The sequence below is a fragment of the Onychostoma macrolepis genome, chromosome 07 (assembly GCF_012432095.1).
Source record: "Onychostoma macrolepis isolate SWU-2019 chromosome 07, ASM1243209v1, whole genome shotgun sequence".
In the NCBI taxonomy this organism is placed as follows: Eukaryota; Metazoa; Chordata; class Actinopteri; order Cypriniformes; family Cyprinidae; genus Onychostoma; species Onychostoma macrolepis.
Window position 1 is genome coordinate 28,309,488 of NC_081161.1, and position 22,303 is coordinate 28,331,790.

At 36.5% G+C, this 22,303-nt stretch overlaps 4 protein-coding genes and 1 long non-coding RNA gene across 14 annotated transcripts in view; 1 reads left to right on the plus strand and 4 right to left on the minus strand.

Moving 5' to 3' along the window:
- rfx7a (regulatory factor X7a) overlaps positions 1-2,525 on the minus strand; it is a 28,251-nt gene extending 25,726 nt beyond the window's left edge. For 2 of the 6 annotated variants that reach the window (XM_058781098.1, XM_058781096.1), the window contains exon 1: positions 2,148-2,524. In XM_058781098.1, coding sequence (XP_058637081.1) covers positions 2,148-2,263 — 116 coding nt within the window. In that variant the 5' untranslated portion in view covers positions 2,264-2,524. Of the gene's footprint in view, positions 1-2,147 lie in introns of all 6 variants that reach the window. The other 4 variants (XM_058781102.1, XM_058781103.1, XM_058781097.1 and 1 more) reach the window with 3 other exon arrangements.
- Positions 547-15,590, plus strand: tex9 (testis expressed 9). 5 transcript variants are annotated; one of them, XM_058781105.1, is made up of 13 exons: positions 3,217-3,418; positions 3,673-3,797; positions 3,962-4,025; positions 4,184-4,263; positions 4,347-4,395; positions 4,490-4,566; positions 4,750-4,916; positions 5,013-5,095; positions 5,186-5,359; positions 7,265-7,399; positions 7,558-7,692; positions 7,809-7,895; positions 15,364-15,590. In XM_058781105.1, the coding sequence occupies exons 1-12, from the start codon at positions 3,377-3,379 to the stop codon at positions 7,893-7,895; spliced, it is 1,218 nt and encodes a 405-aa protein (XP_058637088.1). In that variant the 5' UTR covers positions 3,217-3,376; the 3' UTR covers positions 15,364-15,590. The 5 variants fall into 5 exon arrangements, with proteins under 5 accessions (XP_058637089.1, XP_058637091.1, XP_058637090.1 ...); XM_058781106.1 differs by lacking the exons at positions 3,217-3,418; positions 15,364-15,590 and adding an exon at positions 547-1,366 and having other exon boundaries at positions 7,809-8,014; XM_058781108.1 differs by lacking the exons at positions 3,217-3,418; positions 15,364-15,590 and adding an exon at positions 2,530-2,618 and having other exon boundaries at positions 7,809-8,014.
- On the minus strand, positions 8,150-9,514 carry calml4a (calmodulin-like 4a). The gene is made up of 5 exons (XM_058781110.1): positions 9,407-9,514; positions 9,280-9,310; positions 8,958-9,098; positions 8,456-8,644; positions 8,150-8,339 (listed from the first exon to the last, which is right to left on the minus strand). The coding sequence occupies exons 1-5, from the start codon at positions 9,407-9,409 to the stop codon at positions 8,239-8,241; spliced, it is 465 nt and encodes a 154-aa protein (XP_058637093.1). The 5' UTR covers positions 9,410-9,514; the 3' UTR covers positions 8,150-8,238.
- Positions 9,590-12,582, minus strand: cln6a (CLN6 transmembrane ER protein a). Its single transcript, XM_058781109.1, has 7 exons — positions 12,150-12,582; positions 11,736-11,853; positions 11,547-11,645; positions 10,947-11,135; positions 10,781-10,836; positions 10,558-10,677; positions 9,590-10,440 (listed from the first exon to the last, which is right to left on the minus strand). The coding sequence occupies exons 1-7, from the start codon at positions 12,194-12,196 to the stop codon at positions 10,173-10,175; spliced, it is 897 nt and encodes a 298-aa protein (XP_058637092.1). The 5' UTR covers positions 12,197-12,582; the 3' UTR covers positions 9,590-10,172.
- Positions 15,591-16,034: 444 nt separating the features above from the next.
- On the minus strand, positions 16,035-17,523 carry LOC131544909 (uncharacterized). Its single transcript, XR_009272271.1, has 3 exons — positions 17,283-17,523; positions 16,330-16,371; positions 16,035-16,214 (listed from the first exon to the last, which is right to left on the minus strand). It is a non-coding gene; the product is annotated as an uncharacterized LOC131544909 (long non-coding RNA).
- Positions 17,524-22,303: the final 4,780 nt, after the last annotated feature.

Sequence of the window (22,303 nt, forward strand, 5' to 3'; positions counted from 1 at the left end):
AGTTAATGGAGCACGTGCACATGAAAGTGTGACATCAGTAATGAGCAGCCAATCACATAAAACTATGATTCACTTCTTGTGAGAGAGTCAGTACAAAGATTAAACGATTGAACAATATGAAGAATTTAAACACATTTACACAGCACGATCATGAAATGATCTATCCATGAAAGAGGAAAACTTAAAGAAAACATCTTACCATATAAGTGCAAGTAAAAGTTGTAAAGTTAGTTTATAGAGCTGATAATATTTATAGGTATAAAAACAATCTAAGCTCATATGTAGTCATGTTTAAAGCTATTGATTCTTAAACTTATATTGCATATTATCTATATGTTTACATTGATTTTAAATAAAAGCTTAATAATTACTATTAACTTGTGTAATGGATTAAGGGTATATCATTTATATAAATAATATAAAATAATTATAAAATATAATCATCTCTAAAAATCAGATGACTTTATCAGACTTTATCTTTAAAAATGTTTTACTATGTAGCGTCCTTTAATTTGGATTAAGAGAAACTGGAGAAGTGGCTTTATTGCGTCAGAGATGTGTCACTTTGCTTGCAGCTGATTGGTCAAATTTTAATTTGAGATCTCTAAACCAGACCATAACCTGCCCAGGTTAGCTGTAGAGCATAAGTTACTATGGCGATGAACACTGCTAAAAGCCAAACCACTTTCATGGTACCTAAAACCCAGAGTTGGCGCAAACTAAACTGAAACTTACCTGGCTAGCCAGCTAAACCGGCTTCATGGTACAGGTCCCAGGTCCTGGAAATTAAACTGATATTGCAACATATTTTGTGTGTGTTTTGGTTAACTGAAATTAACTGGTAAAATAACTATCAATTTTGTATACAAGAATCTAATCCAATAGTACAATTGAACAGTCTAGCCCATTAAGAGCAGCTATATCGAGACAAAACTGTATTCAAAATGTAAACACTGTTACTTAATGAGTGGATTAATTGTTATTTATTTGTCCTCCTAAACCAGTCTACTTAAAGCTTCCCAGGAAGTTACATTTAAGGTCATAATGTCAATATGGTTTCATCACTCCACTGATTAGCTGTACTTTATGTATAATTCAATAAACATCAGAGTAATGAGGAATATGCTACATACAATATATAGTATATGTGTGTGTGTGTAGTACAGCTCTACTGTACTTCCATACTGGAAGTACATTAGAGCTGCTGCTGCAGATGCATGTCGTTGAGAGCATGTCTCAACATGCAAAAACAAGGGTGGTGGTGGTGGTGGTGGTGGTGAGGGGGATGGAGGCTGCAAAATAATCGTGTCAGCGGTTTTTATTTTCGCTGCCACAAGCAGTGTGCACCAACAATGATCAATTCAAGGTAAAACTACTGACCCAAGACAAGACTAGGCTGAGTGACCATGCACACAGAAGCTATACATTGTCTTTACAATGTTTACTTAGTAATACGAATGCATGTTTAACGCATGCGCTGCTACGCTATAAACATCATGAGCCATGGCTGCATGTCTCACGACGTCTTCACCTTTAATAGCAGTAACTAAGCGCTTACCCGGTGAATTAAAACACGATTTGGATAACCGCAAAGCAAACTAAAAGATGAAGAAGAGCAGCATAGGTCTGTGGGATACAGCGGCGTCTGAGGAAAGCATGCCTTCTCACACTGGCCGTTTAAACGCTGTAACCGGCTGCTGCACGCGAGTTGTTTACAACCGCAAGCGCGCGCCCACTAAATCTGTTGCGAACGGGTGGTCGCGGGAAATCTTTCTCGTAATCCAAGAGACAGACATTTCACTTTCTGTACACTTTCAAAAGAAGACAAAAAGTAGCACTATAAATAACGACTACACTGTTCATGACAATCAGGGCGAGTTACCCACCTCAGACTTTAACATGCCCAAAATCTCCGTGTCCAAAGCAAACTAACTTACTTTGATAAGTTAACTTATCGTTATTACAATAATGAAAGAAACTGTGAGATTAGTTGAATACAGAGAGTTACTCCAATCATGACTCAATGTCAAGTGGAAACGAAGGACCATCTAGAATAGTGCTAATTAGGATGGAGAGCCTTCAATTCCATTAACCCACACACATCCAGCAGCACTCAATTACTGGGCAATATTTCATACAGCGCTTACCAGATCGAGTTCTTTATTTTTAGCTGCAACGCATTCGCCTCAGCCCCTTGCAATCCTTGAACCGCGGAAGTTAAAGGTCCTACTCCAGCTCCAGACTGCTGCTGGTCATCAGCCATCACGATGCGACTCTGTTGAGACGAGGATGGGGATCTAACAAGTAGGCCTTAACCTGAACCTGGAGAATGCAGCTTTCCTCCGTAAATAGTACATCACGATCACCGCCTGTTGACTTCACGGACAAATCGGACTCGACTCTAATAGATCACGCTGGTAATTCATGGTTTGCAGTTGAAGTCACTAGCCCCGCGCGTGCATCAGGAGCAGGGAAACACTTGGAGCTGCAGCAGGTTCACAGTCAGACACTACCTCCTCTCGCTCTCTGGCGACCACTGGGGAACTGATGCTGCTGTGACCGCGCATGCGCACTGCGCACCAGCGGAAACCCACACGAGGGAGCTGCAGCGAGTTCAAGTAGTTCAGAATATAATCAGTCACTCATGTCTGAAGCGTAACTGGCTGTCAGTAAGGATTGATAATATCCTTCTCATTGTATTACAAGATTCCCACCATATTTTTTTATTTATTTATTTTTATCAGTCACGTTTAGTGTTTATCTTGGAGGTGGTGCTAGCCTTGAGATATTTTAAGAGTTAATATAAACAAAATAATGAATGGTCTGAAATACACAACATACTGATTTTACCTTTGATTTAATTTAACGTAAATTAATAAAAAATTAATGAAAATAATAAAAATAGTCTAATTAATTAATTAATTAATTAACCTTCATTTGGCCCTCTAACTCTAGCACTAATTTTAATTTATCTGTTTTATTTTTTATTTATAAAAGACACGACCCTGATTTCTGATTCCATTTTATTATAAAAGAGATATATATATATATATATATATATATATATATACATAAACCTTGCGTACTGCGAAGGCTAACTGAGACTTGTAACAGCACTTACAGGCTCTCTTGTTGATTTTGATTACTTCTCTCTGTTGTCATCATTTGTAAGTCGCTTTGGATAAAGACGTCTGCTAAATGGCTAAATGTAAATGTAAGGAGGCATAAAACGCTCGCATATTTATATATCTAAAATTAAAACAATCGGGAATTAAAAGAATTAAGTGTGTATACGTACAATCGCCTCACTGAACTGCATCTGACATGAAAGTGTCCTTGTTGCTTAGCAACAGCGTCTCTCTACTAACAAACAAACATGGCAGACGGCACATCCAGACCCGCGCTAACGTTACCTGCTGTAAGTCTGACGAAATAAAACCCTTTTCAAGTTATACCGTATTAATTACAATTTCGCCTAAAGTACTCTGTTGTGTGTTAAATCAAATAATTTTCGTTTCGTTGCTCGTTCGGAATCAGACATGAAATTGAATATCCCACAGAGCAATAGCTGTCTGAAATGATCAAAATGCGTAAGAAACGGGAAAGAAAGTAATTTCGAGGACAGAGAAGGATTAATAATTGCTATAATACTTTTACTTTCTTTCCAATCAGTTAAAAAAGCCTCAAACGTCTTACTCAGAAAGGCCTTCAAAACCCAGACCTCAGAGCAGGTCTTCCTCCGCTCCTTCAAAGAAACCACCTCACATGGACCTCCTAGCCAAAGAAGAAGAATACAAGTATTTATGGATTTATTACTTAAATGCACATAAATTTATCTACGCTGCTTTGTATTTAGCTTATATCAACTGACTGCATAGCAGGTGGTATAACAAATTTAGGATAGAAGATCACATGGCAGTGTGTTGAATATCTAACTGCTTGCAATTCCTATACTCCTCAGACGTCTCAATGCAGAGCTAGAAGCAAAAACAGCAGAACTTGTTCGAGAAGCAGAGAAAGTGATGGTAAGACTAGAAAAACGTGAAAAATAACACAATAGATTCAGATAAGAAAGAGTTGAGAGAACAGGGGGTGTGTTTTTAATTTGTAATATTTAATGTATAGTTTATGGAATGTGATGTTGCAGCAAACCCAGATACTAACACTGATAATATTTTTTCAGAGGGATCAAAATGAGGTGCTCTCCAAACCAATCTCCTCCCATATCTCCATTGATACTGACTGTGATTTTGAAGTTTCTAGGTAATGGTCTTCACAGTGTTTGACATAAGCATTAGCAACATCTTTTGCTGTCTGCCAGCATAACATTTTGTGTGTCTTATCAGGAAGGCAGATACAAAAAGAGAATCCACGTCTAAGCAGCCCCCTACAACGGTACAACTCAAACAAATATCATATAAATCAGTGGAAATGTGTATTAAATGCAAGACACCATTAGTTACAGAAACATTTATTTTGTGTTATGTAGATCATGAGAAACAGGAACTACTCTGCAAAATCTTCAAAGCCAAACAAGCCAGCATCGGGGAATAGAAAAAAAACCCAGTAAGTGTATTCTCAAAACTTTTATTCAAAGAAATGTGTACATAAAATAATCATAATAAACTAATTTATGTAAGATGTGATCAAATCTAATGAGATCTGGATGAATTTTGGCCTTTATTTGTTATGTTTATATATTTGCGATGAAGATATTTGGGTAGCATCAACCGTTTCTTCCAATTACAGAAAAGCACTACAGACTGTGGTCGATGATGTTGCTATTCCTGAAGACTTTGGGGATTTCTCACTTGCTAAAACAATCAGCATAATTGAGGGCAAAGTTAGTGATGATCTCACTGAGGAACACTTGCAGGATGACATCATGCCCAGTGCTGGAGATGAGATGGGTGCAGGTGGGTTAAAAATGACAAATAAATTCAAATATTGAATCTTCTGCACTGTTATACTATTTGCGTTATTGCTTATACATTTATTTTGTATAATTACAGAAGCTCAAATCAGGTTTTTGAAGGCTAAACTTCGAGTAATGCAGGAAGAATTGAACAGACTCGCATATGAATGCAACAAGAAGGTAAGAAGTTTGACATGTGTTCAAGGTTAGTTAATCTGTTCAGTCAGTTCAAGTCACTCTTGCTCAAAATCTCTTTTGCATGTCTTGAAGGATGATGAAAACAGCACTTTAAGCAGTAAACTGAAGGACTTGGAGGAGGAAAAGGCGAGATTGCAGAGGACTGCAAATGTCCAACAGACTCAAGTTGAGAAGCAAAGAGCTTTAGCTGAAGAATCAAGTCGGAAATGTGAAGGTCTGCAACAGCAAGTGGCAGCACTGCAAAAGGTACTTGAATTGTTGGCAAAATATTATTCAAAGTTTGTTTCACAAAATACTGAAAAAAGTGATCTTATGACAGGATAAGTGTTACTGATCTGAACAAAAATGTTCCTTTGATCATAAACCTCTACTCATTTCCTATAGGAAATGTATAGTATATATATATATATATACCATAATTCCTGTTGATTAGAGCTGTGCCAGGATCCAGAGCCGTGGAATTTTTGGCATGGGCCCTTTAACCTGATTAGTTCTCTGTGTGTAAAGTGAGACTATGCCACAGCTGCTCAGAGACCAGAGCACACTGCACTTGGGCTTCTGGGACAGATATCTTTGGAACTCTCCCTTCCCCTTATGATAGGGACATGGAAACTGAATAAGGATAGAGAACAACAGTAGAGTCAGATAAATCATATCAGAAAGGGATATATTGTGTGAAAAAAACCTCCTTATTTGGGAGTCACACTTGTGATCTTCACGGACCGGACACCTAAAATGTAACCCCCACCCACACACACACACACACAGTAAAATCAATGTAACATATTTTTGTTTAATAATATTTTTTCTTTTGTATATTGAGAGAATTTCATGGTACTAATTAATATTTATACATTAATTATGATCATATTTTCCCATTGAAAATAATGCAAAAAAAAAAAAATCTTATATTTTCTATAACTTTTCAATCATGGCAGTATTTCATGTTAAAATAGAGCAAATGCCTTTAAATTAAATTTTTTTTAAGCCAGATTAGTGCCATCTGGTGGCAGTAAAATAAGAAAAACATCTGCAGTTCCATGGTTTAGCGGCCCATAGATTCCTACATAGCTCTATATAAAAGGCCTATAAATTCTCTAATTGTTTTTAGACATAAATACTTATTTTTATTAAGTTGTGGGTTTGGATATATATTTAGACCTTTTCAAAGACAACTTTTTGTAAAGGTTTAGATTTTGTTTGGTTTGAAATGTTGATTTAAAGCATCAGTTTTTGGATTATTATTACTACAGTCAAACCTGAACACAGAGAAAGCATTTTGTTACACAAAATATTAAAATTCTATAAAAAGTAACAAAAATGAACAGGTATGTTCTATCAGAGCTTAATCCTTCTGGGTCTGATCTGATTTCAACCTCTTATTTCAGTTTTCTGAGTTGTTATGGCTATATGGTTATAACCATACCAATTAATTTGAATGTGTATATATATGTGTATGTGTGTGTGTGAGTGGATGTGCCTGTTTTGCACTCTTGATGTTTTAGAGTGTAACTCCTTCCTTGCTGTCCACTTTTTTACTGCATTGTAGTTGAATTATTGCTTTTAGTTTATATATTTGCTGTGTTACAGTCATACCAGTTCATAGGTGTGTTTGTGTACTGTATGTGTGTGTGTACGCGTGTGTGTGTATGTGTGAGTGGATGTGTTGGTTTTGCACTCTTGATGTTTTAGAGTTTCACTCCGTCATTGCTGTGTACTTTTTTCTGCGTTGTGGCAGATTTGTAGATTGTACACACAAAAATTTGCTGAATTTTTGTGTTTTTATCAATTTCCCATTCATTTCCTATGGCCGGTCATTTTTGGCTGAAGAACACAAGTGTGACAATTTTTTTTACGACCACTTAGCCTGCTCGAATCAAGAATTTTTGTGTGTTCACATTCCAAATGCCATAAAAGTCACCAAGTTTCGTACCATTCCGATGAAGCTGTGATTTAAAAAAATTCAAAATAGAAAATTTGCCAGAGGGTTTTAATAAAAGTATCTCATGTTTGGGTAGTTTTAGGTTAAAAGCATTTATTTATGCTTTAAAGATTCGACTTTTTAAACAAACAGCAAAATATTGAATTGTAACATCTACATCTGAAAACACAATCTGCATAATATGTATTTTTCCTGTCTATACACTCTAGGAGTTGGAAAGCATGAAAAGGACCCACAAGCAGGTAGCCAGTACCCACAGTGCAACAGAGGTGCGGTTAAATAGAGCTCTGGAGGAGGTTGAGAAGACTAAAACACAACTCAACAAACTCAAACAGAGCAGTAAGGTAATGTCATCTCAAATAAACCAGCATGAAATAAAAGTTAAGTTTTCGCACACTACAGAAATTTTTCAGATTTACCTTTTTTTTTTTTTGTTCATTTTACATTTCTTACATGTGGAACAAGTTCCACAATTCTCTTCTGTTTTTGTATCCGACCTAAGGATTTAACCGGTCAGGAGCAACAAAAGATTGAAACATTACAAGCTGAGAACAGAAAACTGGAACGACAAAAGGCTGAGCTCATTGTGGGTTTTAAAAAGCAACTTAAGCTAATAGATATTTTAAAGCGACAGAAGGTAAGAAACCAGTTTCTTCACAATTACTTGAATCTGTCATTTCCAATTACAGTAATATTATACCTTAATAAGTGCACTTTTTAAAGCATTTTATGTTTATGGCTTTATTTTAAAAGATGCATTTTGAAGCAGCCAAGCTGTTGTCCTTCACTGAAGAAGAGTTCATGAAAGCTCTGGATTGGGGAAAGGATGGAGTCTCATAGGTTTCTGTTTTGTATTTTGTGAATAGAGTAAAAATAGATGAATGTGTACAACAAACAGCTTACATTTCATTCATTGTTTAACAATCTTCAAACTTAATTAAATAACATTCTGAATATCATGACAGATTCAAGTGTTTATCAACACTGCCACATTTATTCAGATTACTTCATGATTGCCATCTAGTGGTGAATACATGAATCAAGCTGTATATCAAAATATGAGTTCTTTATTGTAATTTAATCAACTGTTATTTTATGTACAGTGTATACACAGAACAAAAATATCTCGTTCTTGCTAGTAAATAATTGCAATATTCAGAATATGGGGCCAACCCACTCTTCTTTACTGGTAGTCAACTGTAGGAAGTGTGACCATTCTGGTGAACTCCTCATAATAAACAAGTCCATCACGTCCAACATTAGCCTCTTTAAAAAGCTCATCCACTGAAAAATAATTCACAGTTAAATAACACTGACACCTTTTAAAAAAAAATGTTTTATTAATTTCATTAGCTTTGATGAAAACATCAATGTAAACTGAGAAGATAAAGGATTTATACCTTCTTTATCAGTGAGCTTTTCTCCCAAGCCTGTGAGTTTGGCCCGTAGCTCAGTGGCCAGAATGTAGCCCTTCTTGTGTTTATCTGTCATGCGCATAGCCTCCAGAATTTCAGTCTTAGGATCTTCCTGCTGCATCTGTCTGTGCATCATGGTAAGAAATGTAGAAAAATCCAACTCCCCTGTTTTATCTGTGGTAATGATACAGTAAAAGATGTATGAACTCCTAAGCAAAGAATTCAAGATTAACTACTGAGCATTTTTCTTCAGTTTATGACTGATACCAGTGCTTCAACACGCTCCTACACAGTTCATAAAAATCAAATGTCATAACTATATAGATTCAATAAGGTTTTTTCCCCATCAGGTTTTTATCAGCATAATGAGACCACTAGTCCAATTGTATATCGCTGTTAGCCACAGGTGACACAAGGAAGCTATCGAAGAGCAGACAAGAAGACACATTCACGATTTAATGTAATGTGTTAATCATGAGATTGTTACCTATTTTGTGGATTTGCAGATGTCTGTCCACTTCATTATATGTGGGACTTGTACTCAGACAGCGCATGACTGTAATAAGGTCTTTGGCTTCAATCTTCCCCTTTCGCTTCTTGTCATAAAGCGAGAAACATTCTTTGAACTCTGCGAGAGAACAAGGAAACTATAGTGTAAAGTTTACACTGTAAACCAATGCCACAAATTTTCTTCATGCTAATATACTGTATGTCATTTAAAAAAGAGAACAATTTAGTTTATTTTACTATATTCATGGATCGTAAAGCACAAACACATTACTTCTGTGTAACACGGAATTGATTCTTACCATCAATCTGAGTTTGTGATAAGAATTTTGCCTGAAAAGAGTTTTAAAAAACAGCTAATTTGAAAAAATGTTCCGTGAATGAATGAAAAATTTTATTTAGAATACAAAAAGAATAAATCAAACTCACCATGTCTACACGCGTTTCAGCTGTTCAGGGAAAGAGTCACTCCCTCTGGATCACCTGCAGGAACTAAAGTCCACTGCAGTGTTGATGTAATTGATAGCCTCGTTGTCATAGGAACATTGATATAGGATTCCAACTGTCACATTATACAGTCTGCTACAGTAGGTGCAGCTTATGACCACACTCAATGACTCATAACATATACAGGGAGTACAAACTTTATTTAGATAAAACAAGGACATAAAATCAACATTTTACTGTAAGCCACAATAAATAAATGACTTTATTATTCAGTACACCAAAATTACAAACATGGCATTGAATAGTTTGCCTTGTGAAGATTCAAACCTTATTTACTCCGTCAACAACCATCATTATTTACTCACACTCAAGTTGCTCTAAACCTAGTTTTTTTTCTTTTTCTTTTTCTTTTTTCTGTTGAACACAAAAGAAGGCATTTTGAGAATGTTGGTAACCAGTTTTTTACTCTCCATACTGTGGAAGTAAATGGCTACCGTCAACTGTTTGGTTACCAACATTCTTCAAAATATCTTCTTTTGTGGTCAACAAGAAACTTATACAGGTTTGGAACAACTTTTGAGAGTGAGTAAATGATGACAGAATTTTCATTTTTGGATGAGAGATCCCTTTAAGTAACACTGGAACTTAAGTAAATCTTCTCAGTTTCACTCAAAGTGCCATTAAACTTGGTCGAAGCATTATACTGGAGAAATGTCAATGAAATTTAGTTCAGATTTGCTGTTAGTATTTAACTGCCTTTGATGTGCAAGGTATAGAAGGACCAAGGCTCTGGAACATAGATGATACCGGGATACTTTTTGCGCAAAACTTTATCATTCCACAGATATGCGACCCAAACCAAAACTAATCCCAGAGTAATGATGAAGTTATAGAAAAGGAAACGGCCATTGCTGTCTAACACAAAGCCCATCCGCCTCTGGCGCATCACAGTGGCAACCATGGCAAAAAAGGTGAAGACATACAGGACAAAGATCTGCCCCTCAGTAATCAGATACCTGCAGAAATAAACCACATTAACGTTTGGACAACATTAATGTTTCATTAAATATTCTGTTTCACTTGAAATTACTTAACAGAATGGTTGTTTCAATTTGAATGAATAATTCATGTACCAATAGTACACCGCACTGGGGCCAAGTAGCAGCCAGCCTGAGTAAGGCATCTTCTCATCTTTAACTTGTGTGAAGCAGCCAGTGAAATACAAGAAGAGGATTAGAAAGAAAGGGACATACCTATAATGATAACAGAGTGGGGTGTTTTACACACATAAATTGTAATGTAAACTTGTAAATTATAGCACAATTACAGATGAAATTATATGGAAAGAATACTTACCACATGGAATGCCCTAAGTGCTCATCATAGTAATACAGAAGCTCAAAGGAATCAATCTGGAAACCACATAAAGGATTTGTTTACCATTATCATAAAAAAAAAAAAAAAACCTATGTATTCCAAAACAGCAAATAATTTGGTTGATCTGTACATTTATCTACTGTACCAGTGAGGCAGGCTTCAGATCTTTGATAATGGGGTTTTCTCTGACAGAAAGATGAAGCTGGTATCCACTGAGGATGAGACGATGGTTAATAGAGTCTCCTACCAGGTGTATGCTAGCTCCCATGACAAAGGTGATGATGCAGAGGTAAACTGCTGAGCGAGGAAGGGTTGTGGGGCTCCGCTCAATCAGCTACAAAATGTTAAAGACAGTCACGTTTAGTTTAAAACAACACTTTCCTAGTGGAGCATGCTGCACAACCTCTTGTCCAGGCCCTTGTCATTTCTAGACTGGACTTCCATCATGTGCAATGAAACCTCTTACAAATTATTCAGAAGGCAGCAGCACGACTGGTCTTCAACAAGCCCAAAGGGGCCAAGTCACACCTCTCTATCTCCTAGCACTGGTTACATTATAAGTGCTTCAGACATAAGCTGCTAAATGAATAAATGTGAATGTCTACCTTTACTGATATACCTCAAGCAAAAGCACATATATGTAAGGATTAGAGGAAAGGAACGTCCTATAAGAACTTTACATTAAGGTCCACTCTGTGTGTGAATACATCCTTTGTTAGTATTTTTAGTGTAGAAGAAATTGTACCTTCAGTAATAGGAATGGCGTGATGACATTATATGCCATGTGAAAATAATCTCCAACACTCGGTTTATTTAGAGGAAACCATTCCAGGGGCATTATGATCTAAATTAAAAAAATATTAAAAATTGTTATCGGTATTAAAGAAGAAAAACACATTAATGCATAAATATCACAGCTTGGTGTAACTTGTACCATAGCAATTGGCCTCCCAAAGTCCAATATCCAGTTCTGCACAGTAAAACAGAGCCAAAGGTCTGTGTGAAACTGCGACTGTGCTGCAGCTGTAGAAACTGTTTTCTCACTCCCAGCCCTGCTTCCAAACAAAGCACAGCATGTTCGTTATACATTCTAGTATTAAAATAAATTGGCATTATTTTAAAAAGAAGCTATTTTAATCGCATGCCATGCTTTTCAGCTGCCAGACGAATCTAAATGTTGACAGTGCAGTAAATCACCCGACAACAACACTGATTCGTTGAGGTAACATTGCACAATCAAATGGTGATTTTAGATAACATTGCAACATTAGAATATCAAACGCCACATTGTAGCATTAGGTTGTAAAACAACACAACAATTCTCGCAGAGCTCCGAAAATGCCCAGACCTCAAAAATGCCGATGTCAAAGCCGCAGACTGTGGTCTTCTCCGCATGGTTAATAGATTTATTCTTTATAGTAATTTCAAGACTACTTTGTATCGATCAACTCTGCTATACATTTGTATCCAAGCATTCATTCATTCAGTCAGTCACATGCCAGGTCCTACACCGAAGCTGTAGAAGTGAAAAAATAATATCTTAATATACAACTTATTTTTACGATTTATATCTAACTCAGTTTCAGTTCACTTATAAACAGAGTCAAATGACTTCTTAACACGGTATTTTTGTTTGTTTGAATCACGTGACGTTCAGACCGGTTTTTCTTCATTATGGCTGCAGCAAAACATATAGGACTCTTACTGCCATCTGTCGGACTTCAATAATACTGACCATCAAGACTGTAAAATACTCTTTGTATAAATTCGTAAAGGCGTGCTATTTTACTATTTCTGCAGTAAACTTATATATTTATATGGCAGAGGTAGTATCAGTTTTCAAATCTCCCAGCATATTAATATTGTTTTGAAGTCATAGCATGATATTCTTCAAGTAATCGTGCGAAAATTACGCTTTATTAATCGCAACTCTGTAAATTTGTGTGAAAGTGTTCATTTATTTTGGAAACTGCAGTGATATGTACTTCCCTTGTCAAAAAATCCTATAGGATTCCAATAGGAATTTCTATCGTATTTTGGAACCATTCCTATAGGATTCCGATAGGAATAGTCCTATAGGACAAGACATAAATATCCTGTAGGAACCGTTCCTATAGGATTTTAATGGGATTTTAATCCTATAGGATTTTTTTTTAATATTCTAAAGGTGCACTTTTCCACTGTATTTGTAGTACTTACACTGTACTTGCAGTTTGCTTAAATTCACCCTGATGTAGAATGTAATGTAAAAATTCTAAGGCACTGATAATTGATTGATCAACTGTTTAACGGCAAATAAAAGAGCTTCAATACCGCCATCGTCTGTATGCACGTACAAATAATTAACTGCACTTGAAGCGTTCATAAAATAAAAAAAATTAAAAAATTAAATTAAAAATGAAACACCCAAAACTGTATATGGCATCATAACGAAGACGAACTATACGTTTATACGAAAAATTCTGGAGGGGACGTCAGATGTCGTCGTGTGGTGATGTAATGACGCATTCCATTAATCGATCTATGTACTATAACATGTAAAACGGGAGCATGAAAGGATTATTCTAAAAGCAACTCATGTAAACACCTTAATCATAATATTGTCTTATTCAGAATAAGTTAATAATTAGATTACTGATGTCCATGTAAACGTAGTCAATGTCTCCATTTCTCCAACTACAGGCTAGGCAGTGGGTCAAAAAGAAAATGCGTGCTGCGTTAATCGCACGTTAATAAAACTAGTGCTGTTAAAATGAATTTGCGTTAACGCCTTAATTTTGACAGTCCTAATAAATATAAATATATATAAGTAACGGGGCTGACGAGACGTGAGACGTGCGGATCCATGTGCAAGTTTTTATTTAAAGGCATGGTCATAAATACAGGCAGGGTCGAACCAATGGCAAACAGGTATGGCAGGGACAAGACAAAGAGTAATCCAAAACGGGCCTGGGTCGGTCGACAGCGAACAGTATCCAAAGGGGCTAGACAAGAGAGGTAAATCCAAAACTAAAGCAATAGTCCAGGCAGGGGAAAACACAATCCAAAACAGGCAAGGCAAGGAAAACTATCAACGGCTCTGTAGTAGAGTAGCTAAAGCTAGGGGAGCAATAAGCGCATACAATACTCGGCAGTGAGGGAGAGAAAGTCCATGGCTTAAGTAGAGTGTGTGATTGGTGATAGCTGTGTGATCAGTGCCTTCAGCTGTGTATGTGCAATCAGTGTAATCAGCTGTGTATGTGTCCCAAACATAGTGTTAACATTGGAGTCTACAAAGCAAGGGGTTTTACTAGAACAGACTGTCCCCTGGGAAGACCGAATTGAGGAAGCGTATAACACAAAAAGGCTAAATATGCAGGCCTTGTCACAGAGTGCTGGAGCAATGGCTGGAAAGCACGGTGTGAACCAGTTGAAGTTGGGTGTCAGGGCTACGCTAGATCAGTTCAGCGAACTCTTAACCTTCTTGGTATGAAAGGACTGCAGCGCAAAAGGGCCATTAAGAACATCCTGGAGGCCGCTGAAAAGGCCTTGCGATGGCTGTGGATCCGTAGGGGGGATCCGTGGCTGATGGTGCCACTTGGACACACAAGTCCAAGCTGGGTCGCCCAGGCGAGGGTGTATGATGATTAAAGACCCAAAACACCCAGTGACTCCGGGATCATCACTGAAGATGTGTCCAAGTAGCATCAGATGTTTTTCCAGCTAAGGGGCGTGTAGAGAGGGAATCATGATATCACAATTTTCTGATTTCCAATCCTGGGGTTTCATGAAGATAGAAAACAATAATTCATATTTTAAAGTGCCCCTATTATGGATTTTTGAAAATTACCTTTCATGCAGTGTGTAACACAACTCTAAGTGAATGAAAACATCCTACAAAGTTTTAAATCTGAAAGTGCACCGTGCAAAGTTATTGTCTCTCAAAAGAAAGAGTCGACTCTGAATCAATGAAACGAGTCCTTTTTAAAACGAATCTTAAGCCGTTTCATGTTGACGTCAACATGAAACATTAGCATATTGCCCGCCCACTTGTTGCCACTAGGTGCAGCTTTTGGAGCGTTAAAAGCTGTTTCCCCCGTAACGGCTGTACACAAAGCAGCACTGCACTCTGCTTTAAATGAAATCGACCAATCGGACCAAGCACCGCAGATTAGCGTCACGCAAAGGAGGGGTTTGAAAAAATGAATCATTGAGCGAATCGTTTGGCAGTCGTTGAGCAAATAAGGTAAAAATAAATGCATATTATAAGAAAATCAAAGTATTTTTTGACCTTGCATGCATGTCAACCTGTTGTTGGGGACTCCCAAAACCAAAATATGAACCTTTCATAACCCATAATAGGGGCACTTTAAACTGGGGAGTTAGTTTTGAGTTCTGAAACTTGCAGTATGTTTTATTGCAGAGTAACCTCTCTTATGTGTACATATCAAGAACATTTTGATTTTCCGTTTCATGGAAAATGAAATCACTCTTTTTTTAGGTGGAACTGCTTTTAAGTCAGACATATTCTGGTTATTCACTTGTTCTTTATCAGTTTTAGTAATGTACTCATATTTTTGCAGTTCTGTATTGGTGGAGGTGGACACTTCCCTCAAGAGGCCCCTAGACAGTGTGGGGACTTCACGAGTTTCGACTGGGATGGCTATGGTACTCATACAGACCACAGTGCTTCCAGAGAGATAACTGAAGCAGCTGTACTTCTGTTTTATCGCTGACACTCTGAAACTAAAGTCACCAGCTTCCTTTCCATCTCTCTGAGATATACCACATTAATAAACATTTGAATGTTATATGCACAATCATGTATTTCTTTACCAAATATATCCCTCATATTGGTCTGTACTTTCTTATTTGGGAGATGTAGGTAAGTGTGAATCGTATTTGAGGATGTTCTGCTCTATCATGGAAACTAAACTAGGGCTGATGTCTTGTTAGAGATCCTCATGAAAGCAGACATTTGAAATTATGTTAAAAAGATAAACTGTATGTATACAGAATTCAAGTTTGTATCACTACAATATAAAAAAGTCATTATTCAAAAAGAAGAAAAAAAATCTTATTCGGTGCCTATTCATTCTACAGGACCTGCACAGTTTACTAAATATAATGAACATGCTAACAGGCTATAGGTAAAAATCACATTTATATAACAATATATATTTTTTAAAGTAACAACTAGTTTTTCTTTTATATATGCAAACATTAAATGCATTTTACTGGATATATTGCACATTGAACTTGTATTTTATTTATTTATTTATTTTTTGGTTTGATCTGGCAGGTTTGATCAGGATGTTCTTATCCAGTATGTGTCTAGATTAAGTCCTGGCTGGTGTAGCTGTACTTCAGTTTCAGTGAGGTCCTTTGCTCCGTCCATGCAGTCATCATCACCAGAAGATCCCTTTTTTTGAACCTGTTGGTTATTAGAACATGATGATTGCGCAAATGCATTTTTAAACAACAATCACATTTTTCAGTATTATATTTCTTATTGTTGTAATTTTTTAGGGAAGGAAAAATATACAGACATTGAAATTCTTGAAGTGTCCTTTTCGGTCCAGTTAGGCCTCCTGGATAGCAATTTAAGGGAGGGGGAGGGAGGATTGCAATTCAATATCAAGCTCTGGGACTCACTTCTTACACTCTTCTCGTTCTTTACTGTAGTTCAGTATCACACTTATCAATCTTTCATTTTCATTTGCATGTACACTTCATGTGCATAGGTCTTTGTTAAACTTCAGCAATCTACACATCACAAAAAAAAAAAAAAATGTTAAAGAGTTCAAAAAAATAGTCACACTTGACTTCTTTGCGGTCAAATATGACCGACATAGGAAATGAATGGGAAATATGAAAAAATGTGAAAGCTAAGTGAATCTTTTGGTGGTACAAACTACAAATCAGCCACTGGTCAGGAAAAATGTGTGCAGTAATCAAGGGGTGACTCTCTAGAACAGTGGTTTTCAAACTTGTTCCTGGGGACACACAGCTCTGCACCTTTTGCATGTCTCCCTAATTTACACACCTGATTCAGATCATCAGTTTATTAGGAAAGGGCTCCATGAACTCAAATGAGTGTGTCAGATAAGGGAGACATGCAAAATGTGCAGAGCAGTGGGTCCCGAGGAACAGGATTGAAAACCACTGCTCTGAATATCAGGAGTGCAAAATAGACACCCACACATGCGCACACACACACACACACACACATACATATATCCCAAAAAAAAGAAAAAATTATATATATATATATTAATTCTAGTGGAGAAAATAGCTAATTAAAATTGTATAAATATTGTGTAGTATCATAAAATTCCCTAAAAATCATAAATAACAATCAAAAAATATTATTGAACAAAAATATATTACATTGATTTTCCTGAGAAAAAAAAAAAGTTTTATTTCAAGGCTTCGGTCACTTTTGACCGCGAAGGAGGCAAGTGTGACTCCTAAACGAAGAGGGCAAGAGGGTTAAGCTTACAGGCTTCCGTACACCGGCTGCCCGCAGTATCTTCTGGGATTTCTAACGGCTCGATTATCTGAAGTCTGCACTCGATGCATCCTCGATATCAAGAACACATCTGGGAGCTTTCGTGCGTCCTCTGTTCTTGAGAATTGGAACTGAACTTAGACGGTTGATGGTGACGTAGAACGAGAACACAAGGACGCGAGATCGCTGAATAATATGGCCTTCCATAAAGCGGCAACCTCCCGCTCCTTCTCTTGAAACCAACACGGAAGTGACTAAAACTGCAATTCATCAACTGGCCGCTGGAGGCTGGCTCCAAAAGGAAGTCAATCTCATAGACTCTCCATGTTAAAATGCCCAACTTTACAGCAGAAAAAAACATGTATACAGCCTGGTACAAAAAATTATTTTGGTCTATATAGCTAATTTTGCCCTTCCTGACAACTGTGAGGGGGGGGTGAATTTTTTTTTATAACTCATCCGTTTAAATTATATTAAGCCTTAAAGTTCTGCAGAATTAAGGGCGTGGCCACTTGAGTGACAGGTGGACTGCCGCGCGCTCTGCTCCAGAGTGCGAAACTCGCTAGAGTGTGAAAATTAGAAAACTGGCTTTAAAGATTTATATTTGTACAGAAAAAAATAATTATAGGTAGGACACTGGGAATCTGGCAATTAGATGTTTTAATGAAAATGATCTCAAACTTGATTTTTACGGCTATATTGATGCAGGCTCACTGCTTTTGCACTGTCCGCAAAAAGTGACCCTTGTCAAAAAATCCTATAGGATTTTAATGGGATTTTAATCCTATAGGATTCCAATAGGAATTTCTATCGTATTTTGGAACCATTCCTATAGGATTTTAATGGGATTTTAATCCTATAGGATTCCGATAGGAATAGTCCTATAGGACAAAGTGAAATTCCATTAAATGTCCAATAGGATTCTAAGAATCCAATAAGATCCTATAGGACAAGACATAAATATCCTGTAGGAACCGTTCCTATAGGATTCCAATAGGACAATTGTATAGGATTCCAATAGGAATTTCTATCGTATTTTGGAACCATTCCTATAGGATTCCGATAGGAATAGTCCTATAGGACAAGACATAAATATCCTGTAGGAACCGTTCCTATAGGATTCCAATAGGACAATTGTATAGGATTCCAATAGGAATTTCTATCGTATTTTGGAACCATTCCTATAGGATTCCGATAGGAATAGTCCTATAGGACAAGACATAAATATCCTGTAGGAACCGTTCCTATAGGATTTTAATGGGATTTTAATCCTATAGGATTTTTTTTTAATATATTCTAAAGGTGCACTTTTCCACTGCATTTGTAGTACTTACACTGTACTTGCAGTTTGCTTAAATTCACCCTGATGTAGAATGTAATGTAAAAATTCTAAGGCACTGATAATTGATTGATGACACACACACACACACACACACACACACATACATACATACACATACAGTATTGCCACTAGACCAGTTCTAGACTCTAAAAGAATTGGGGAGGAAGATATGAAGCTTATACCAGGAGACCAGAAGTTGAATATAAAAAATAACACTTTACTGTAACAACAACAACAATAACAATAATAATAGCAAATACAATCACATCACAACACAGAGCAATAAAACATCAAACAGTAAGTAGAATTTGATATCGTAAATCAGTTTAATTTCCCTTTGAGGTGTATAATACTGTTCATTTCATGCAATAAATGTAATAAAGTTCAGTTTGTGTTTAATGTAAAGAGAGAGAGAGAAAAAACACCAATTCAGTTAAGGAAAACCGGGAAAGTATGAAAATACTGTATCCAATATATTTCAAAGCAATCACTAATGCTCTGTCAATTGACCATATGCACAATTACTTCCTGGTTTTAGATAAGCCAGCTCAGTCATTTCCAGTCAATTGTACTGTGCTTTAAGAGGCGCACCCTTTGCTTAGTTTCTGTACAAAATCCATTCACAATTTGAAGAAAATTTTTGTTTATCCAAGAGGACCAAACGTCCACGTATACCATTTCAGGAATGACAAACGCGGTGTTAAATATTACGCTGGTAAATCTGCTAAATTGTTCAGGGACTCATTGCTATGATTGACATTGATAATGGAAGACAAGCCAATGTCAAAATATCGCTGTGCATTAAGTGATTCAGACTAAATTTAGAGTAGCAAAACCACAACAGTAACAAGTCTGTGCTGACTGAATATATTTAGCAGCTTTTACAGTTAAAGATAAAACTTAATAAATGTAGTTACTAAATTAAATCTAAAAATATTTCAAAATATTTAATGCATTATTTAATTGTTATACCATTAATAATGAACTTATTTCATTTGTAGTTAACTAGTTTAAATAATTCTCCTTATACGCTGTTGGTGTCGGGGCATATTTATTTATTTATAAAATGACATGAGACTTTGTGATTCCTGCACTTGCTATACTTTATACTTCAGTACAATAAAAGCACACAGATTTGAGTTGAAATGGCAGCTGAGCTAATGAGTGATCCTCTGCTGCCATCTACTAGTTATAATGATAATTTAATAACATTTTCATCTTAAAAGTGTTTGTTTTTCGCTAGTTGACACGCTTTCTTTCATGTCATCTTCATGAATGAAAAGTATATCTATAAAGTGAATTTTACTTCACAGCCAGAGTTGAGAAGGCAAATATTATAATGCTTTTAAAATGTGTTCATGACTATGAAGGTAAGTTATTGATTATCAATAATACCATTATGATGTCATTTGGGAGATAGCATCTCTGGCAACCTAAAGTTAAAGGCATCATCTATCTTTTTATTATTTATTTTTTCGACATATGTTGTAATTAATTACAACATAAATTAATTACTGTAATCAAAGTTTTTCTTTTAGTTTTATAAGTCTGTTTTTGTTTCGCTTTCTTCATTGTTTAGGTGGAGGCTCTAAATAAGCCCTTTGGGTTTTCTGCCTCTCCTGCACAGTATATGGATTGTGTATATATATATATATATGTGTGTATATATATATATATATATATATATATATATATATATATATACATATACATACATATATATACATATATATATATATATATATATATATTTGTATCTATTTTACTCTTGTGCAAGAATAAAATAAACTAAAACTATGCGGAAGTTCAAAAGAGCGCACTGTGCACATGGTCAATTGGTTACCAGGCAACGCAGCAGGTCCTCTAGCTGACACCGGCTTGTCATGCACCTCTTCCCCATGTACGCACACATCACGGGAGAAGCGTTGTCCAATGTCAAACTTTTTAACTGGAACATAAAACCTGACCTGGACAACAGGCCATAAGAACATCTTATTAATCCATCAATGCAAATAATTAAAATAGCGCTATACAAAACCGTAAAGCACGTTATTCAAAACAGCTCAAAATGGTGGCTGAACATACATTTTGTACTCACTACTCCAGTGTTTTATATAATGACATTTTATTATAAACAGCATACATTAATATTTAATTAATATCAGTTGTTTAACAATATATTTTGCTATGTAAGGGCGGACTCCTTGCTAATCACATTCAATAAAACCAGCTCAACAACTCACCAACAGATATTGTTAACCCAAAACTGTTCGTTTAGGATGCAGATCAGATAAGTATTACTATTTCTTCCTTTTTAGCATCTTTAAATACATTTTAACAAGTTAAACAACGTTAATCACTCGATTTCTCAGCTTCTTCTCCTCTTTGACCGTTACTGTTCAAAGTATGCGCGCTACAGTTGCACGCGCACTACACTCAGATTTCTTAAAGGGGAAGCGTCAGGACAATACCATATATAGATGTTTGTGTTTCTATGAATTCCTACTAACATGTAAGTTTATCTTATTCAGACATTATGAAATGTCATACTTATCATCTTTGCCTTACTGTAATATTATGAATTTCAGTTATATTTGTGTGTATTCAGATAGGCTGCATTTTTATTGAGGGTTACGAGTACACACATGCAGTGTTACTTTTAAAAAGTAATTAATTAACAGAATCAAATACAGTGCCTTGAGAATGTATTAATGTATTAATACCCCTTTTTTATGTTGCTGCCTTGTGCTAAACTGCTTTAAATTACTCCCCCCCCCCCCACATCAATATATACTCCATACACCATATTGACAAAGCAAAAACCGAATTGTCACAACTTCGTAAATTGATTAAAAATAAAAAAACTCAAATAAGTACATTGCATAAGTATTCATACCCTTGACTAAATATTTAGCTGAAGTACCTTTACAGCCTCAAATCTTTTTTGTTTGATGCGACAAGCTTTGCTCATCAACATTTGGAAATGATCTGCCATTTGTCTCCTCACCTCTTCACGTCTCAAGCTCTGTCAGGTTGGATGGGAGCAGACGCACATTTTCAGGTTTCTCCAGAAATATTTGACTGGGTTCAATCCCAGGCTGTGGTTGGGCCACTCAAGGACATTCACAGAGCTGTCTATAAGCGACTCTTGCTGTGTGCTTAGGGTCACTGTCCTGTTGGAAGGTGAACCTTCTGCCCGTCTGAGGTTCTGAACGCTCTGGACTGGGTTTTCTATATTTTGGTGCATTGAGCTTTTCTTCTATTCTGACAAGTCCCTCAGTCCCTGCTGCTGAAAAACAGACCCACAGCATGAGACTACCACCACACTTTACTTTTGGGACGGTACTCTGCAGGTGATGAGCAGAGCATGGTTTCCTTCAAACATGATGCTTAGAATTGAGGTTCATCAGACCAGATAATATTATTTTTCACAGTCTGAGGGTCCTTTGGGTGCTTTTTTTTTCTTTTGTCTTCACTGAGGAGAGGACTGAGTTTGGCCACACCGCCATAAAGCCCAGATCGGTGGAGTGTTGCAGTGATGTTTGTCCCTCTGTAGATTTCTCCTGTCTCCACATATGATCATGGAGCTCAAATAGAGTGACCATCAGGTTTTTCGTCACCACTCTAACCAAAGCCCTTCTCCATCAGTTGCTCAGTTTGGCCAGGAGGC